This window comes from Artemia sp. Qi Xiang Cuo, chromosome 21 (assembly GCF_049724085.1).
Source record: "Artemia sp. Qi Xiang Cuo chromosome 21, ASM4972408v1, whole genome shotgun sequence".
NCBI classification, from domain to species: domain Eukaryota; kingdom Metazoa; phylum Arthropoda; class Branchiopoda; order Anostraca; family Artemiidae; genus Artemia; species Artemia sp. Qi Xiang Cuo.
Window position 1 is genome coordinate 38,845,754 of NC_142814.1, and position 21,813 is coordinate 38,867,566.

The following is a 21,813-nucleotide window of genomic DNA, read 5'->3' on the forward strand; positions in this document are numbered from 1 at the left end:
CAAGGCACCAAAAGTTATGCTGATAAAGACCTTTATTATTAATCAAGTTGTAGTAATGTAATTTTAAAATATATTTTAATGTTTTTTTTTATATAACCTTGCAACTACTCCACCACAACAATGTAATAAGTGGTGAAGACTGTGCTTATACGTAACCATTGTATTTTGTAACCATACTTATATGTAACTATGTATTTTTGCAATATTATTGAAGTATTTGATACCTTCTTTTGACGCATTTTATACTACTACTAACAACTCACAGCAGCATCAAGCCACCTGAGGCCAACACAGCTACGCACGCTCCTCCTCCACCCCAATCTATTCAAAGCCTCCCTTTTTACACCCGCCCACGAAGTTCCCATTTCCTTTAAATCTTTCTTTATGACGTCCTCCCACCCCAGACGGGGACGACCTATTGAACAAAACATGCTATTGAACACAAATCTGCCTAGAGTTTTTATTACAGGAACTGTCATGCCTCAAAGATACCAACATGGTCTTAATCAATGTAACATCCTTTGTCATAATTCGTCAACCACCAAAAAAAATTCTTCTATTCTTTTTCAATTCTTGCCTCATACTATAAGCTATGCATGTTCAAATTTGTGAAAAGTAATGCAACAATACTTCTACCAAAGCAGTCTCTGATTAGAAATAATTGCAACACTTTCTTGAAGTAAAGGAAAATTTCATACGAAGTAAAGTAAACCCCTCCCCGTCGAGTTCCCTCCAGACAGTTCCTTCCTCGCTATTGATTCACTTCAACATTAGCTTGCAAAACTGATGTTAAACTAATATCTAGCCTAATTTATTAATTCATTTCAACATTAGCATGAAAAACTAATGTAAAACTAATAGCTAGCCTAATTTATTGATTCACTTCAACATTAGCTTGTAAAATTAATTTCTATCCTAATTTATTGATTCAATTCAACATTAGCTTGCAAAACTAAAGAAAAACTAATATCTATCCTAATTTATTGTTTCACTTCAACATTAGCTTGAAAAAACTAATTTAAAACTAATATCTATCCTAATTTATTGATTAACTAAATTCAATAACTTCAACATTAGCCTGTAAAAATAATGTAAAACTAATGTTTAGCCTAATTTATTGATTTACTTCAACATTAGCTTGCAAACCAAATGTAAAACTTATATCTAGCCTAATTTATTGACTCACTTCAACATTAGCTTGTAAAACTAATGTAAAATTAATATCTAGCCTAATGTATTGATTCACTTAATCATTAGCTTGTAAAACTAATGTAAAATTATTATTTAATAATTTAATTATTATTTAAATATAATTATGCCTTATTATTTTTTAGTCCTTTTAGTACTGTCACTAAATCCTCCTCACAAAACAAATCTTCGTTCACATCCAAGGTATCAAAAAAAAATTTATTTTCCTCTATATGTCTTCCTGCAACTCTATCTCGGTTAAGCAAATTCTCAAAATGTTCCGCCCATCTCTCTTTAGTTTTTTCTTTATCGCTAATTGCGGTCCCATTCCTATCTTTAACAGGGCCAAATCCGCATTGACTACTCGCTCTCAATTTTTTAACATGCCAGTACAATATTTTACTATTATGCCGTCTAGCTGCATCTTCCAGATCCTCGGCAATTTTATCCATGGCCTCCACTTCAGAAAAATATTCATTTTTTTTATTTCGGTTTTCAGTTCAGGATTGCTAAGGTTATTATGTAAACTGCAAAAATATTAATGGTGTCTCAGCAATCATTTTAATTTTTTTAATGGAATCTAGAAAAATACCTGATATTTTTAAAATTAGTTTTGTTTTTTCCTAGGTTCTAACTACTCGGCACGTGATTTTATGGGAATGTATCAAATGAAAATAATGCTACTATTAATTATTGTATCTTTAACTATCAGCGTTGCTCTCTCCAACCCATCACTCAAGACCAATGAAAACGCTAAAATGGGTTTTCCTGAGACAATGCAAGAATCAGTGGATGTCGAGACAAATTTCCCTTTACCTGGGAAAAAAGAGGTTGAGAAAGAAGACTTCAAAGAAACCAAAGACTACAAAAACTGCAGAGGGTGTCCTACCTGTTTTCCGAGGCTGGTTTGATTCTCCTCATTATTTGCATTGTAATTGTAATACTGGTCATTTTCGGTATAGGTTTCTTTTTGATGAAACTCTACATATTAACAAGCAATTTTCAGAAGTGTTATATTCAGGAATCATTTGTTACTGTAGAACGACTCGAACTTCTATCGTCCTTGTCAGGAGGAGACCTCACTAGCCAATGCGCTACAGCAACTAATAGTAGGGAAGTAAGTATAGGTTTGATGATGTGTCTAGACATTCCTCACGCAGTCACATCCGCAGGTTTCCTAAATTTAGTACAAAAAATCTCAATTCTTTGTTGGGGATGAAAAGTACATAGAAGTATATTGTTTAACTTCTGAGGCGAACCACAATCCATATTAACCAAAAGTTGAAATACACGCTTTGAAAAAAAACTTCTTGCATCGATGAATACCAGTAACTTCAATTGGGGGGAGGGGTATTCTCTTACAGGTTTTTTTCCGCATTCTCCCTCTAATATTCAAGACAATTTTTTCGTGGTATTATCCGGGTTGTAGCGGTAGCTTGCAATCCGGATTGCAGCGGTAGCTAGCAACCTAGTAAGAAACGATCAAACCCCATAGTAAAAACTAAAGTAACCCATAACTCCCAAAAATAGAGTCAGATCAAAACAAGAAGTACACTATTAGAATACACTATTAGAAGTACACTAAGAAGTACACCTCCCCGTCGAGTTCCCTCCAGACAGTTCCATCCTTGCTGAAAATCCCCCCTCCCGGTAAAATTTCTTGCGGACGATTCAGCCAAAAAATTATCCTTAGTATTCTTTCATTTGAAAAAGACTTCAATTTCTAATCGGTTTCTCGATCACACCGGAAATGCCTCCTTCTGCATATTTTTTTTCTGGAAATCAAAACACGTGGATAATAGGCCCCGGATAATTCCTCCGGAACATCTTCACATGCACAATTGAGTTGGCAAAGGTAATGTAAGACAATTAACAAGAATATCATGTGGAAATTCTGTCAAATCCCCCCAGTGTAAAATTTCCCCTGGAATTCCCCTCCCCAAGGAAAATTTTTCCAATGGAAATCCACCCCAAGTGCGAAATCCCCGCCCCCCCCCCCACAGAAACATATATATGTGTATACTTCCCAATAACTAATAATATGTGTAAACAAGGAACAATTTTCACAACTTAGAGGCCTCTACCCGCAGACTGTGGGAATAAAGGTACCAATATAAATGAATAAATAAATATTGACGAGAAAAACTTACATTAAATATGCAAATTAAGCTTAAAACTAACAAAACTCACTGCAAATAAGAGTTTGGGTACTGCCTCTATTCCTAGCTGTAAAAGTCTAAGACTAACTGCGTCATTGGCGCTTTACTGAAAACGAATTATACTACCCATATTTTCTTTCGTATTTAGTGCAAACCTGAAAATAAATCTAAATGTAATTGTGCATCATCCAAAACACGCTCGAGAAGTTCTGCTGTGTTCATCAGAGAACAACCGGTTTGTTTGTCTGCTGTAGGTTAAAATTAGCTTCGAGACTGGGTGAGAGAAACTACAATGTATACTAATTTTAATTAAATATTTATTATACAGAGATGGATAAGAGGTATTTAATATAATGCGTTCTGGGTGGCGTGGTTTCATAATTCTTTGTTCGTAGCTTCCATAATTTTGTTTCTAAAGTATTATAATTTCATTAGTTGTTGGTACATTTCATTAGGATTAACATAATTTCACATCTTGGGTGTGTTCTGTATCATAGGCAGCACGCTAACGCTGCCTAAGTAAAGAACGATGTGGGCACAATGTGTTTATTTTTGGTTTTTCTCCATACCCGGGCACTTCGTATCAAAGGAGCTGTCGTAGAAACTTCGAAAAGGGCTCATTCGATTGGAAATTGGAGTAGCTAGTGCCCTTTTTAATAGTCAAAAGTGATTGGAGGGCAACTAGCCCCCCCCCACGCCCATCATTCCCCCAAGCACATCCAATCAAAACTTGGTGATAGCCATTTTGTTCAGCGTAGTTGATTTCCAGATAGAAAATATGTTTTTGAGGAGGACACTCCCCCACAACCCTCAGGGCAAGGGTTTTAAGTTATTCCCAGGGGGGCATATAAGGTTTTTATAGAAGGCGTTGTCGTAGAAACTTCAAAACAGACTCATTCGGTTGGAAATTCAAGGGGCTAGTACCCTTTTTAATAGTCAAAAGTGATTGGAGGGCAACTAGCCCCCCCCCCCACGCCCATCATTCCCCCCAACACATCCAATCAAAATTTTGAAATAGCCATTTTGTTCAGCGTAGTTGATTTTCAGATAGAAAATATGTTTCTGAGGAGGACACTCCCCCACCCATTATTTCCCCAAACACATCCAATCAAAATTTTGAGAGAGCCATTTTGTTCAGCGTAGTTGATTTTCAGATAGAAAATATGTTTTTGAGGAGGACACTCTCCCACAGCCCTCAGGGGAAGGGTTTTAAGTTATACCCTTGGGGCATATCAGGTTTTTAAAGAAGGCGTTGTCGTAAAAACTTCAAAAAAAGCTCATTCGATTGGAAATTCAAAGGGCTAGTGCACTTTTTCATAGTCAAAAGTGATTGGAGGGGCACTAGCCCCCCCCCCCACACCCATCATTTCCCCACACATCCAATAAAAAATTGTAGGGAGTCATTTTGTTCAGCGTAGTTTATTTCCAGAAAAAAAAATTTTTTTGAGGTGGATAATCCACCAAAGCTCTCAGGGCAAGGAATATAAATTATGCATTGGGGCATATAAAGTTTTTATTGAAATCTTTGTCGTATAAACTGGAAAAGGGCTCATTCGATTTGAAATTCAAAGGGATAGTACCCTTTTTAATAGTCGAAAGTGATTTGAGGGCAACTAACCCGCCTCTCACGCCCACCATTTTCCAAAGCACATCCAATCAAAATTTTAGAGATCCATTTTATTCAACTTAGTTGAAAGTTTTGGAAATTAGGTCTTTAAGGATGACAACCCCTCCCCCCGCCGCCCTCAGGGCAAGGGTTGTAAGTTATGCCCTGGGGCACAAGTTTTTTTATTAAAAGCGTTGTCGTAGACACTTCAAAAGGGCTCATTCAATTGGAAATTGAAAGGGCTAGTGCCTTTTTTAATAGTTGAAAGTGATTGGATAGCGACTAACACCCCTCTCACGCCCACCATTTTCCAAATCACATCCAATCAAAATTTTGAGATATCCATTTCGTTCAACGTAGTTGAACGTTCTGGAAATTAGGTATTTTTTTAGGATGATAATCCCCTCAGAGACCTTAGTGCAAGGTTTGTAAGTTATGCCCTGGGCTCATATAAGGTTTATATAGAAAGTTGTTGCATAAATGATAGGCAGCAGGATCGCGCTGCCTAAATAAAAAACGGGGACACTCGAAAACGAGACAAGAAACGGGGACTAAGTAAAGAGGAGGACACTCCCCTACAACTTTGAGTTTAAGGGTTTTAAGTTATACCCAGAGGGTGTAAAAGAACAATGTTGGCATAAAGTATTATTTATTAATTATTGCCTTTAGAGCAGGGCCCTTCGTATCGAAGAAGTTGTCGTAGAAACTTCGAAAAGCGCTCATTCAATTGGAAATTGTAGTGGCTTGTGCCCTTTTTAATATTCGAAAGTGATTGGAAGGGGACTAACACCCCTCTCACGCCCACCATTTCCCCGAAAACACACCCAATCAAAATTTTGAGATAGCCATGTTGTTTAACGTAGCTGAAAGTTCTGGAAATTCGATCTTAGAGGATGACAACCACCCTAACAGACCTTAGGGTAAGGGTTGTAATTTATGCCCTGGGGGCATATAAGGTGCTTATAGAAAGCGTTGTCGTTTCCAAAAGGGCTCTTTCGATTGGAAATCGAAAGGCCTGGTGCCCATTTTAATAGTCGAAAATGATCTGAAGGCTTGACATTTTTATAGTAAAGATCGAAGCGGGTATAATGTATTATTTTTTTGTTGTTGTTGTTGTTTAGACCAGGGCACTTCGTATCGAAGGAGTTGTCGTTGGAACTTCGAAAAGGGCTCCTTCGATTGAAAATAGAAAGGGCTGATGTACTTTTTAATAGTCGAAAGTGATTTGAGGGCAACTAATCCCTCTTCCACGCCCAACCTCCCACGCCAACCCTCCCATTTCTGCTCTTAAGATTTAACCAAATCAAAATAGTGTAAGTGTATCCAAGCTATCAAAGAAAGTAAACAGATTTTTTTGCGAATTGTATCAAGTTTTCCATTTCAGGTCAACTAGAGGAGGTATGAAACTAAATTAAACAGTACTATTTGTGTCCAGATATTTAAAAAGGTGTATGTTGTTAAACATTGCTGAAAATTTTTCTCCAGCATACAAATAGCAGGCCAAACTATAAAGTCTTAAAAAACGAATAGATTTAAAGTATTATTTTCTTTTTCCCTGAAAAGACTATGTCAATATAAAACATACAGAAATTAATTTAGAAAACTTTTTCCACAAAATACATTTTTCAAAAAAAAGTAAAGAACTCCATTAAACAAAAAATTAGCAAAAATAAAATCAAATAATCTACCAAGCGTGAAACTACCACAAATCAGCATCGATAAATAAATGAAACCCAAAACGAACAGAAATTACAATAAATACCCGAGTCAAACTCAAAACGAGCAGAAATTAATATAATTTGGGCGCAAAAACCCGATGCCATCCCAAGGCCAGAACAAAATTTGCACTTTAATGAAAAAAACATAATTTTTTTTACTTTTATAACTTTAATAAGTCAAATAGTTTTAATATTTTGATTACTAAATATCAGTATATGTATATAAAACTCACAATGCACATTCATTTGTACTTTTTTCAGTAAAGTGCAAATTATGTTCTGGCCTTGGGAAGGCAAATGGGTTTTACGCGCAATTTATGTTAATTTCTGTTCGTTTTGAGTTTAACTCGGTTATTTATCGTAATTTCTGTTCGTTTTGGGTTTCATTTATTTATCGATGTTGATTTGTGGTTGTCACGCTTGGTAGATTATTTTATTTTATTTTTGCTCATTTTTCAAGCACAGGACTGGTCTTGCTTGGGGCTTTTGCTTTTTAACCTAGAGTCATTCCTATGGACAGGTTAAATTGTCTGAATAAAAAAATACAACTCGGAATTCCAGTACCAAGGTTTTACTACGAAATAAAGATTAGATTAGCTGGAGATTACCTGGACTCTGTGAATAGGGAAAGTGGCAATTACGTAATCCTTACTATTCCAAAATCTGTACCATATAAGGAAAAAATTATTAGACCTTGCCGAAGTTATAGACTTTGCTGGCACCGTATAGGATTCGAACCTAAACACCTTTAATTTGCAAGGCTTGGTTACCTCCACTACCCCGATACCAGGTAAGTGTTGACTTTATTTTGCAGAAGAGTGATGCAAGTTACTTGTAAATATAGAGGAAAGAGATATGTTCTTGCTCTTGTATTTAATTTATTAAAAAATTCCCCAAAAGAAGTTTTTCAAAGAAAAGTAACGGTCATATTAAACTTAAGATTAGAAAAAAATAAAGGTAAAACTCTAGTTTAGCTACTTTTGCTGTCTTGGAAAGGGGTTAGGTTAGGAAAATGAACCTTCCAGGTATGGGTCTACAGGTTAAAGTATGTACCGGGAAGGTGTTTGAAGTACCTACTTCCACTACTTCTCCCTCTAGAGGGCGGTGACCTTTGTTGACCTTTAAAAATCTTTGTGTTATGAAAGTAAAACCTTTTAAAACAGATCTTCTCCTTGAATGAAGTACAATCAAATTGTTTTTAACTTCACAACTTTGCTCAATTTCAATTTATGAGGGTTCAAAGATCTACAAACACATTTCCTAAATTTAGGAAGCCCATTGATGTGGTTTAAAATTCTACTCAAATAACAAAAACTGCATTTTCAGAACTAAAATTAGAGGAAAAGAAACTGGTAACAGAAAACTAAGCTAAAATGTTATTTTGTCAAAATTTCAATATGTAATAGACCTGTCAACATGGGCACCCATATGGGAGGCAGAGGGGACCCCAGCCCCCCTCCCTCGCTGAATGGTTTTGCCTTATATTTTTGTTTTGAGATTTCTATTAGGCCTATAAAGCCTTGGAAGTGCCAATTAGACCAGGTAAGCCCTCCCCCCTAAAATTCAGCCTATGGGTGCCCATGCCTGTCAAGTAGGCAAATTTCTAAGACTTAGAAATCAGAAGAGGGTTAACATGGAACATGGATGCTTGATAATACCTTCTCAGGGTATAGTTTTGGCCCTGGATTCATTACTGAAAGTTTCATTTTTCTAACCTAACCCCTTTCCAAGATAGCAAAAAGTGGCTAAACTAGAATTTTATCAAAATAAAAAACAGTCACTATAACATATAAATACCATCAATAAATTTGGAAACGAACCAAAATCGCTAAAAATAGTGTTTGGGTCCTGATTCCTTCTCCGACTGTAAAAGTCCTAACTGTAAAATGACCTACTGCGTAACTGGTGCTTTACTTAAAACTAATTGTGTCTTGAACAGTCTTGGAAAGAACTAAAAAATCAAACTGAATATTTGATATATAACTATATTAATTGTTGAAAGCTCATCAGTTCAAGATTTTATTTCACTGTAATTTTTATTTTCCTTTTCAATGCTGTAATAACTGGAAAAGAAAATATCTTTAGTAAAATTTGTTTTCAGTGAAGTACCAATGACGCAGTAGGCTTTAGACTTTTACAATTAGGGAAAGGGATAGTATCTAAACTAATTTTAGTAGTGAAACCATATTTGTCTTGAACAGTCTTGGAAAGAACAAAAAATTAAACTAAATTTTTGATACATAGTTATATTAATTGCTGAAAGCTCATTAGTTCAAAGTTTAATTTTACTGTAATTTTTATGTTGGTCTTTTTAATTATTAATTTAAAAAACTTTTTCCACAAAATAAGGTTTTCAAAGAAAAGTAAAGAACTCCATTAAACAAAAATGAGCAAAAATAAAATCAAATAATCTACCAAGCGTTAAAAGGTATTGCTCAATGTAGATAAATTAATATATAGATATAATAGCTCCTACTACTACTACTAGCAACTCACCGCAGCACCAAGCCACCTGAGGCCAACACAGCTACGCACGCTCCTCCTCCATCCCAATCTATTCAAAGCCTCCCTTTTTACACCCGCCCATAAACTTCCTATTTCCTTTAAATCTTTCTTTATGACGTCCTCCAACCCCAGACGAGGACGACCTGCTTTCCGTTTAGCCCTAGACGGTTGGCAGAAAAGATCAATCTTCGGCAATCTGTCTTTCTTCGTCCGCACAACGTGCCCTAGCCACCTCAACCATCCTTTCATTATAGTCCTAGAGAGCGGTATTGAACCACATTTTTCGTATAGCCCATTGTTTGAAATACGGTCAGTCAGCCGGGAACCCAGAACAATCCTTAAGCAATTTCTCTAGAAAACATCTAGCAAATCTTCATCCGCTTTTCGGAGCGCCCATGCTTCAGAACCATATTTGAACACTGTCATCACTGAAGCTTCCAATATTTTAATCTTGGTTTGCAGACGTATCTTCCTATTCTTACACACTTTTTTAAACTGTGAAAAAACACACTGAGTCTTGGGTATTCTACTTTTAACATCTTTACTGCTCCCATCATCTTAATTAATAATACTACCAAGGTAAGAGAAGCTGTCCACCTGATCAATCTTTTCATTATCCAACTTCAACTTTTCATCTTCACTTATTCCTAGCCTTAGTGACTTAGTCTTCTTAAACATTAATTTTCAAACCTATTCTAGCACCCTGAACTCGCAAAACCTCTAAAACTTCATTCATTTTGCCCATACTTTCATCAAGGATGCTTAAATCATCAGCATAATCTAAGTCCAGGAGAGCTTCCCCCCCCCCATTTGATTCCGTGGTCTCCCATTGCCATTCCTGTGCTACTTAAGACAAAGTCCATCAAAATGATCCATATAAAGGGGGATAGAACACAACCCTACTGAACTGCTTATTTAATACAAAACCAGCTGCTAACCTCATTTCCTACCTTAACCGCAGCAGTGTTATGCTCGTACATAGCAATAATCACTTTAATGTATCTGTCTGGTATACCATACAAGGATAAAACCTTTAGTAAAGCTCTTCTATCGACAGAATCGAACGCTTGCTCATAATCTATAAAACTGAGGACCAAAGGTGTTTGAAAATTCAGGCACTTCTCAATTATTAACCAGAGAGTGAAAATTTGGTCGACACATCCTCTACCTTTTAAAAAACCGCACTGTTCTTCTCTTAAAACTTTGTCTACGGCATCTCTCAGTCTAAAAAATTTCATATTACTAAGTAATTTACTATTTACAGAGACCAGACTAGTCCCTCGATAATTACCACACTTACTTTTATCGCCTTTCTTATAAAGTCGCTTAATTAAGGTTTTCCTAAAATCTTTAGGTACTTCCCCTTATTCAAAAATCATATTCATAATCTTCAGTAACTTATTTCAAACCTCAGAGCCACCACATTTAAGAAACTCGTTTACCACCCTATCAGCACCTGGAGCCTTATTATTTTTTAGTCCTTTTAGTACTGTCGCTAATTCCTCCTCACAAAACAAATCTTCCTTCACGTCTAATGTATTACAAACTTTTTCATTTTCCTCTATATCTCTTCCTTCAACCCTATCTCGGTTAAGCAAATTCTCAAAATGTTCGGCCCATCTCTCTTTAGTTTTTTCCTTATCGCTAATTGCGGTCCCATTCCTATTTTTAACTGGGCCAAGTCTGCATTGATTACTCCTTCTCAATTTCTTAACATGCCAATACAATATTTTATTATGCCGTCTAGCTGTATCTTCTAGATCTTCAGCAATTTTATCCATTGCCTCCACTTCACACCTCCTTACTCCATATTTTAATGCTTTAAATTAGCATATTTTAAGCTCCTATTAAGGACTTATCCAGGATTTTTATCCGGGGAATTTAGACGGGGGGGGGGGAGAAAACTTTAGCCCCCTACCTCTAGAAAAGGCATTGGCTCCTATATCTCCCTTCAAAAATCTTTCCTTTAGTAACGAATGACTCCCCCTCCTCAATACCATGCTCTTTACGCTAAACTTTTACTGTTCGTCCCAATTTTTTAAGAACAACTCGTGAATTACGAGAGCCGTTTAAATATAACTGGATTTGTTTAATAAAAGTGCTAAAATACTTTAGTGTGAAGAGTAACTCAGAGTAATTCAGTAATTCGCCATAAAGTCATAGAGCCTGTGTATATAGAAGCTAAGTAGAACCGGTTTCTTCGTTAGTTTTTTTCAGCTTAGCTTGGGACAAGACAAAGAGAAGTGACAGAATAAATAGGAAATATACAATTTGCGCTATATATTTGCACATTAAGGGGGGGTTAAGTATTCGGACAGTGTAGAGTTAGAAAACAATTCTTACTTCATAATTTGCAGAATAATTGTACCTAACACATTTTGCATACAGATCTGCTATACTTCCCCCCTACTGTGCAAATATACAGCCCAAATTTGTTTCTAAAGTATTATATTTTCATCTTATTTTGTGATATTTCATTAGGATTAGTCACAGAAACCGGTTCTACTTAGATAAAGAACTTAACTTATTTGCTATAACAGACAAGTACCCTAATCTTTTATTTCAGCAATTGATCCTCTATTGTTTATCTGGCAGCTGAACAGTTTTTTTAGACAACATTATACTGAGGTCACGACTTTTTTAATTCATTTATTATAGTTTTTGACACCAAGATAAGTGACGTCATCATGATTTTTCAACCAGGGACATTCAACAGATTAATCTTTTTTGTTTTTGTATGACGTCATTTATGGTTGTAACCAGCGACGTTATTTCATTCTGAACTAAGGGCTAAGCAACCTCTGTGGGCCCCCCCCCCCCAAAGTGGCCGGCTCACAGTTGTTTAAGAGCAAAGTTCCTTCAGAGTGGTTAGCACAGGCCTCTCCCAAAATCTACCATTTACTAGTAAGAAGTAATTTAAAAGTTTTTAATAAATAAAGAGAAATTGCTGGAAACTAATTCACAGTTTTATTGCAAAACTGGGAACCAACGATGTATCATTTGTCCAAAAATACCAACCATTTGCTACTAAAAAATACCAATAATGCTACTATTAATTATTGTATCTTTAACTATCAGGGTTGCTCTCTCCAACCCATCACTCAAGACCAATGAAAACGCTAAAATGGGTTTTCCTGGGTTTTACTATTATGCCGTCTAGCTATCTTCCAGATCCTCGGCAATTTTATCCATGGCCTCCACTTCAGAAAAAATATTCATTTTTTTTTATTTCGGTTTTCAGTTCAGGATTGCTAAGGTTATTATTAGTTATCTCGAGACAAATTTTCCAATTGTTACTGTAGAATGACTCGTACTTCTATGACTCGTACTTTTCCGAGGCTGGTTTGATTCTCCTCAATATTTGCATTGTAATTGTAATACTGGTCATTTTCGGTATAGGTTTCTTTTTGATGAAACTCTACATATTAACAAGCAATTTTCAGAAGTGTTATATTCAGGAATCATTTGTTACTGTAGAACGACTCGAACTTCTATCGTCCTTGTCAGGAGGAGACCTCACTAGCCAATGCGCTACAGCAACTAATAGTAGGGAAGTAAGTATAGGTTTGATGATGTGTCTAGACATTCCTCACGCAGTCACATCGGCAGGTTTCCTAAATTTAGTACAGAAAATCTCAATTCTTTGTTGGGGATGAAAAGTACATAGAAGTATATTGTTTAACTTCTGAGGCGAACCACAATCCATATTAACCAAAAGTTGAAATACACGCTTTGAAAAAACTTCTTGCATCGATGAATACCAGTAACTTCAATTGGGGGGAGGGGGGTATTCTCTTACAGGTTTTTTTCCGCATTCTCCCTCTAATATTCAAGACAATTTTTTCGTGGTATTATCCGGGTTGCAGCAGTAGCTAGCAACCTATTAAGAAACGAACACGCCCCATAGTAAAAACTAAAATAACCCATAAATCCTAAAAATAGAGTCAGATCAAAGCAAGAAGTACACTATTAGAACCGCCTTATTCCCCACATAAGGCATCTTTTGCTCTTTCCGTTTTTTTTCTCCTCAGCTAGATGAGTACTGGTAAATCATAGAAAGCTGTATAACTGCTCATTTTAAAGGAAATTGCTATATCTAGTGCCTTTTGTAATTAAAAATAAAATAGTTTTTCAAATATATCAATTTTGACAAAAAAAACTGCATTTTCGTGTAGAAGCTTGATAAATGGCGTTATAATCGTATATAGGCTATAACCAAATATGACGTAATAAGTAAACAACAAAAGCACGAAGAACAGTAGGGAAATCTTTTTGCAAGACAAAAATATATGAAAGAAAAAAGACTCACAACAACATGCGACCAATAAAACCAACAAATTAAAAAAATTTCAAAGCAGTTTTGGCATCCTTACTTCAGCGAAGTTCAACCAGGACAGATAAAAAGTAAGGTAAAACAAGGCGATTCAATGAGATGAAATAAAAATAATTTAAAAACACATTCTTATTGCTAATCCAACCTTTTTGGCAGCTAACCTCAAAGGTATTTTTGTGACCGGTTCTGTGTTAATGTTTATTGGTTTTTTAAAATATCTTGTAAGATCATTTTTAATTAAATTTGTGTATAGAGCATTTAGTGTATATTCCCCCAAGTCCCTATTTTAGGAAATATTATTTAGCTAATAAGGATGCCTAGTGCAGAATCAAATCAAATAGGCAGCCATATTTTTGAAAATCCTAGCCACAATATACTTTTTGTTGAATCCGCCCTTATTAGCAATGACCTAGGCATAGCACATATACAGTGGCCGTCATCAGCTTTCATCAGTTTTGTTTTTGTAGACTGATGTCACTAGGAACCGATACAAATGTTATGTTTAGGGGGTGGGGGGAGGTAGAAATTTTGGCTTCCCCATTGGTATTTTAACCGTTCCGCCCCTATACTTAATCCATCTAATGACCTTCTGAGAGGAAACGTGCCCCAATACCCATCAACGAAGATCTAGGAATTTGTAAACTGATACCAATAAATTTCAATTACTGTTAAAACAAAAACTCAACAACAACTAAAAAACATCTGAAACTTAAAAGAGTACTTAAGCAATCGATGTCCCAACACGGACTGCCATTCAGTTAATTGCGTTTTGGCTAAAACACGAGTTTTAGGATATTATTCATAAATCGTTACAAATCGTTATATTGTTTATAAATCGTTAACAAAACAGTTTGTTTGATATGCGTCTGATTAGGTAATCCTCGCAAAACAAAAGAATAAACAATGAATAGACGTTGACAAAAGAATTGACGTTGATCAACATCTGATTTGGTAATCCTCGCAAAACAAAAGAATACTGATACATTAAAAAAAAATTAATCTAAAAAAATTAATAAATTAATAATTAAGAAAATTAATCAAATTAAAATTAATAAAAAAATTAAAGTAAGCAATCCAATCAAAGAGATTATAGAATATTGAAGAGGACTAATTTCTAGATAGAAATGCTGATAACACTAAAGAGTACTTGAGCAATCGATGTCCCAACACGGACTGCCATTCAGTTAATTGCGTTTTGGCTAAAACACGAGTTTTAGGATATTATTCATAAATCGTTATAAATCGTTACGAAGATCTAGGAATTTGTAAACTGATACCAATAAATTTCAATTACTGTTAAAACAAAAACTCAACAACAACTAAAAAACATCTGAAACTTAAAAGAGTACTTAAGCAATCGATGTCCCAACACGGACTGCCATTCAGTTAATTGCGTTTTGGCTAAAACACGAGTTTTAGGATATTATTCATAAATCGTTATAAATCGTTACGAAGATCTAGGAATTTGTAAACTGATACCAATAAATTTCAATTACTGTTAAAACAAAAACTCAACAACAACTAAAAAACATCTGAAACTTAAAAGAGTACTTAAGCAATCGATGTCCCAACACGGACTGCCATTCAGTTAATTGCGTTTTGGCTAAAACACGAGTTTTAGGATATTATTCATAAATCGTTACAAATCGTTATATTGTTTAAAAATCGTTAACAAAACAGTTTGTTTGATAGGCGTCTGATTAGGTAATCCTCGCAAAACAAATGAATACTGATACATTAAAAAAAAAATTAATCTAAAAAAATTAATAAATCAATAATTAAGAAAATTAATCAAATTAAAATTAATAAAAAAATTTAAGTAAGCAATCCAATCAACGAGATTGTAGAATATTGAAGAGGACTAATTTCTAGATAGAAATGCTGATAACACTAAAGAGTACTTAAGCAATCGATGTCCCAACACAGACTGCCATTCAGTTAATTGCGTTTTGGCTAAGACACGAGTTTTAGGATATTGTTCATAAATCGTTACAAATCGTTATATTGTTTATAAACCGTTAACAAAACAGTTTGTTTGATAAGCGTCTGATTAGGTAATCCTCGCAAAACAAAAGAATAAACGATGAATAGACGTTGACAAAAGAATTGACGTTGATCAACATCTGATTTGGTAATCCTTGCAAAACAAAAGAATACTAATACATTAAAAAAAAATTAATAAATCAATAATTAAAAAAATTAATCAAATTAAAATTAATAAAAAAATTTAAGTAAGCAATCCAATCAAATAGATTGTAGAATATTGAAGAGGACTAATTTCTAGACAGAAATGCTGATAACACTGCAAAAGATATTGTACGTAAATGCATTAGTTCCTAGCAGCCAGAATCAAGATCAAGAACATTCTTTTAGGCTATATATTAGAGGTATTAGAGGCTATATATTAGGGCTCCCCCTATACTCCTTGCGCCTATGCCTTATCCCTTATGACATTGCACTTTCCTTGATTGACAAGCACTTTCCTTCAAAAAATTTTTTTTTTCAAAAAAAAAATACCTTCCCCCCCCCCCCCAAAAAAAAGTATTTTAGAATTCAACATATATAGTTTACAGGAAAAACTCTATAATTAATCAGCAATTTTAAGGGATTATATCTGAGATTTTTCTGAAAAAGAAATGGCCAATTAGCATTTTTTTTTCGTTTTGAAGAATAATTAAAGTCAAAAACCAGTCAGCACAAAGCTGGACTAGGTTGGCTTGGGAAAATGTTGGTAGGTCAAGAAGGCTAGTTGAAATTAAGCTGACTGGTTATTAAGCTACTGATGACCAAATTCTAATTTATTTAAATACATTCTAAGACCACAATGGCTATACATGACGTATGAAACAAATAGAAAAAAAGATATAATAAAAATAAAATCAAGTAGGTGAGAAAAACGAGAATTTTGTCAGCCAGTAACAGAATATGAAGACGAAAAACAAGCAAAAATTTTTTCTCTTCTTGTAGAGTTCACTTCAAAAGGTTAGTTTTTTTTTTTAGCACTGAGGATGACTTGGCGGAGGTCCTTGTCGAAACATTTGCTTGTTCTTCGTTTTCATATTTTGCTACTGGCTGACAAAATCCTTGTTTTTCTCACCTATTTGATTTTATTTTTCATTTATAAAATCCTTTTATTCTTTGTCTCATTTATTTGCCCTCCCCTACGCTTTAAGTTTCCTGAAAAGACAAGTATGGATCAGTTTAAGGTAGGATATGAGCAAGAACGAAATAGCAGAAACGAAAGATGTCATTTGTGTTTTCTCAAACTAGCACTAGTTTCCACTATTTGCCCCCAACCCCTCCCACACAACGTCAACAAATATCAACGAAGATATTTTTATCTTTCGTTTGCTTCAAATAATAATTACCAAAAGATTGTTATAATAATTACCGTGATCTCTTCATCTTCAATTTTATGCTCTGATTGATAAATATCCCCGTCAACAGGATACCCACCAGTGATCCTTAAAGGGCCATTGGGCATTAGTAACACCGTTGCTTTGAACTGGGCAACAACCTCATCTGAAGAGGACAAATGCAAAATTGAAAAAACATAAAAAGATAAAAAAAACAACATTAACCATTACGAGTAACTGACGGAAAACAATTGAAAGAAATTCCGTCCTCACTGGGCTTCCAATAAAAATGGATTTTTTACATCGTTTGTTTTAGCTTTTGAGCTAGCAAATTTAGCGTCGGAACAAGTTTATCTAAAAACAATTTTTTTGCTACATGAGTGTTGAAAATCATAGCTCCATAAATTATTACTCTAACTCTCAATTAAGCGGAAATGATTCTTCCTCTTTTGAGAACAGCTTAGCAAACAGTTTTTGGCAATCATCATGGAAGTGTAAAAAATTTAAGGTACAAGCTTTAGGTGTAACACCTAAAATTATATATTTCGTCAAATAACAGCGACGAGTTTGCCCTTCTACGCCCCCCCCCCCAGATTTTTGAATACCCCATACAGGGCAAGTCACAAAATAGCGACCTTGAATAACCCTCCCCCGTTCCAAAGCCTTTATAAGGTAAATAATAACTTCTCGGGCAATATTTTTATTATTTAATGTAACTAATTTAATTAATCAATATTTAATTGGCCCAATACCAAATACAACACCACCTTTATCGATAAGACTTGTTATTGCATAGTTGTATCAGTACTTTTGAAAGTATCGAAACCTATGAATTGCATGGACACTATGAATTATATCGATAGATAAATATTATCCTTTGCCTAAAACTCGTATTTATTATTGTCGAAAATTCGGTCGTGCCATTTACCTATGCCACATAATTAATAATGTTAACTATAGTACAAAGTGGTTACGCTCTTTTCCGAAAGCGGTCTTTCTGTGATCCCAGAAACGATTGTTACTATTCCGGATTATGAATTAAGGATTACGATACAGATTTCAAATACGATTATTACGATTCCTAACTACGATTCCCAATTACAATACGGATTCGGAAACGATTATTACGATTCTGGATGACCCTAATCTACTTTTCCAGAAATGATTATTACGATTCCCGATCAAGATATACGGATTACTACTACTACTACTAACAACTCACTGAAGCACCAAGCCACCTGAGGCCAACACAGCTACAAACGTTCCTCCTCCATCCCAATCTATTCAAAGCTTCCCTTTTTACACCTTCCCACGAAGTTCCCATTTGCTTTAAATCTTTCTTTATGACGTCCTCCCACCCCAGACGAGGACGACCTGCTTTCCGTTTAGACCAAGACGGTTGGCCAAAAAGAACAATCTCCGGCAATCTGCCATCCTTCATCCACATAAGGTACCCTAGCCACCTCAACCTTTCTTTCGTTATAGCCCTAGAGAGCGGTATTGAACCGCATTTTTCGCACAGCCTATTGTTTGAAATACGGTCAGTTATCCGGGTACCCAGAACAATCCTTAAGAAATTTCTCCAGAAAACATCTAGCAAATCTTCATCCGCTTTTCGGAGCGCCCATACTTCACAGCCATATTTAACCACTGTCATCACTGTAGCTTCTAATACTCTAATCTCGGTTTGCAGACTTATCTTCCATTTCTTCCAAACTTTTTTTCACTGTGAAAAAAGCACCCTGAGCCTTGGCTATTCTACTTTTAACTTCTTCACAGCTCCCATCATCTTTACTAATAATACTACCCAGGTAAGTGAAGCTGCCCACCTGATTAATCTTTTTATTACCCAACGTCACCTTTTTATCTTCACTTATTCCTAGCCTTAGTGACTTAGTCTTCTTAACATTGATTTTCAAACCTATTCTAGCAGCTTGAATTTGTAAAACCTTTAAATTCTCATTTAGTTTGCTCACACTTTCATCTAGGATGCTTAAATCATCAGCATAATCTAAGTCCAGGAGACTTTTCCTCCCCTGTTCTTCCGTGATCTTCCTCCCCATTTGATTCCGTGGTCTCCCATTGCCTCTCCTGTGCTCCTAAGACGAAGTCCATCAAAATAATCCATATAAAGGGGGATAGAATACAACCCTGCTCAACTCCTGATTTAATACAAAACCAGCTGCTAACCTCATTTCCTACCTTAACCGCAGCAGTGTTATTCTCGTACATAGCACTAATCCCTTTGATGTATTTGTCTGGTATACCTTACAAGGATAAAATTTTTACTAAAGTTCTTCTATCAACAAAATCAAACTCTTACTCATAATCTATATAACTGGGGACCAGAGGTGTTTGACAACTCAGGCGCTTCTCAATTATTAACCTAAGAGTGAAACTTTGGTAATATTCTGGATCACAATGCCGATTCCGGACGACCCTGATCTACGACTCCGAATTACGATTATTAAGATTGCGGAAGCAATCATTTACTCTTTTGCGTTCACGATCACTATGCATACCGTTCCTCTTAAAACAAATTGCGATGAAGGTCGTCAGAAGATCAATATTGATCTGAATAACTTGGACTTGAAATTGAAAGATTATTACATAAAAATTCACTGTTTACACATTTTAGAATATCTCCCTCGAAATTATTTTCGTGCACAGTATATTAGATTTGTATTTAAATACAGCATTGTATATTTTTTATTTATTGATAATTAGCAAAGCAATAAAATAACTGGCATTATACTTTATCAGGATATACATTTATGCAAATAGAATACCTCGGTTAAACCGAGAATCGGCTAGTCGGGGCTCGGATAACCGCGGCTCTGCAGTATTTTTAATGCATTAGAAACTTTTGAAACATCTATTGAGTTGATCTTAAACATTTTCTTTCAATTGCATACACTAACCAGAGAAAAATGCATGACCAAAAGAATGAGAAGGAAGGCGGTCCAGAAAAAATATACTGATTCATCTGGGCCTCTGCACAGGGTTGCCAACTACTGACGTTCAAAAAGAGTAATTTTTGCTCAAAAAGAGTACAAGTCAAAAACTTGCATGCGTACGGTTGCCGCTTCTTGCGCATTACCGCTGTGGCATAAAATAGTGCATTTCAAACGAAAAGTGTGCAAAACCCTGCCTCTGTATGGAGGAAGATTAAAACATAAAAAAACACGAAATGGTATACAAAGCTGGGGACATATTATCCGATGTTTCCCGTCTTTTTCCCCAGATTTCTTCAGGTACCCATTTACTGCTAAGTCAATTCTGGCTGAGCTTACAGTCACACTGTTGACTCCCGTCACAAACCAAATAATCAGAGCAACCAGGACTCAAACCCTAGCCCCACATACACTTCTTTTTTCTTCAGAGAAGATCTAAAAATTTCAAGAGCCTTCATTAGATTTTTCCTTATCCCTATAATACAAATAGGTACAAGCATGGAAAGCTGAATTACTTTCAAGATACTCATTTAGAGGAAAAAGTGAAGAAAGAAGAGCATTCCTCCAAGTGAAATTTGTTGTTCATTACTAAGTGTATTTTCTTTCAAATTATTCATAACACACCAATAACACACATAAAAGACGTGAAACACGTTCTAAATACACCGAACACCATATGCACACATAAATACACCATATAAATACAATACAATATAAATACACCATAATACACACATAACACACCTAAGCCTAAAACACGGTTCTTGACTCAAACTAAATCCGTCTAGATCTGTACTCTAATATGGCCCAGAACAGCCTCCTGCAAATAATTTCACTGGGCAATCATTGGCACACAGATTTAGTCTCCAAAAACTCTATCTGAAATTAAACTACTTCACTACTTCAGTCGATGTACTCCCCGTTATACAAACCGTCAATTCCGTTCCACAACGCTAAATTTTGATATGCGAAAAAACCGGTAGAGTCTGATCCCCAGCTTGGTCCCATCTACCGAAGTATGGAATCACCAACCTGATTGAGGTGTATTTTACCCCCCCTTCCCACTGTTATCAATACACATCGTCTGATCAGAAACCAAACTTTTAGTTTTTTTTTCCTCTTTGTGGCGTATTAGCAGTTTCTTTCTTTACGTGACCTTCCTTACTTCTCGTTTATTAAAGTGTTTAAATATTTGGCTCACTCAAGCCTTGCTTCTGAGCTTATGGTTTGATTGTATTGAATTGTTGTTGAACTGTTTAACACAGCCAAATGAATGAATGGAACTTTCCTACGTAGAGCACTATCACCACATTGTGTATTGTTCGAAAGTAGATGGCATTAATGACCAGCCTACCGACACCGCCCAAAACTAATCAAAAGCTCCGGGTTTCGCTAAGAAACACTAAGACAAATTTAGCTTTCCAATAGAGGGTTGTACTCCAACGAGAGAGACGGTAAAAACAGAGCACGCCGGTAAATGGTAAATAACCTTAAATTAACAAAATTCCCGATTCGTTTGACCAATTTTCTTACAACTATCATTTGTCAAGTGAAGTTCAACAATACTTACTTGGCCTTTCATAAAGTACTTGGAAAGGGTCCAACAATTTGTGATTAACACACTCCACAACACCCATACGGGCCCTGGCATCGCTGTCAAATATCCGAAGGTTGAAAGGCATTAGTCCACACTTTGCATTAACGTCGGAATAAAATTGTCGGCTGGCTTTCAATTTCAACAAGTAGGTCTCGTCAGTTTTTTTGAATATCGATTTTCGGCTCTCCATCTCCCTTCCCTGTCAGAAAATAAAGTGTATTCGCAAGCTAACGAATATTTTTGGGGGGGTTTGAGGGGTAGAACTATAGTTTCCATGTAGTCGCCATTTTAATTAAATACCTCAAGAACGTTTTCTCAAACTATGGTATTTGATTCGTAGCTAACTTTTACTAGCATAGAAGTAGAACTAGGCATTAAAAAAAATTTTGATTTTGTT

General features: G+C 35.5%; 1 protein-coding gene across 1 annotated transcript in view; it reads right to left on the reverse strand.

Moving 5' to 3' along the window:
* Positions 1-1,048: 1,048 nt before the first annotated feature.
* The window catches only part of LOC148939522 (proliferation-associated protein 2G4-like), a 31,782-nt gene continuing 11,017 nt past the window's right edge, over positions 1,049-21,813 (reverse strand). Inside the window, exons 4-6 of the mRNA XM_089106899.1 lie at positions 21,390-21,615; positions 16,901-17,031; positions 1,049-1,078 (exon numbers count right to left, since the gene is read on the reverse strand). Of these exons, the coding sequence (XP_088963025.1) occupies positions 1,049-1,078; positions 16,901-17,031; positions 21,390-21,615 (387 nt within the window). The remainder of the gene's footprint in view (positions 1,079-16,900; positions 17,032-21,389; positions 21,616-21,813) is intronic.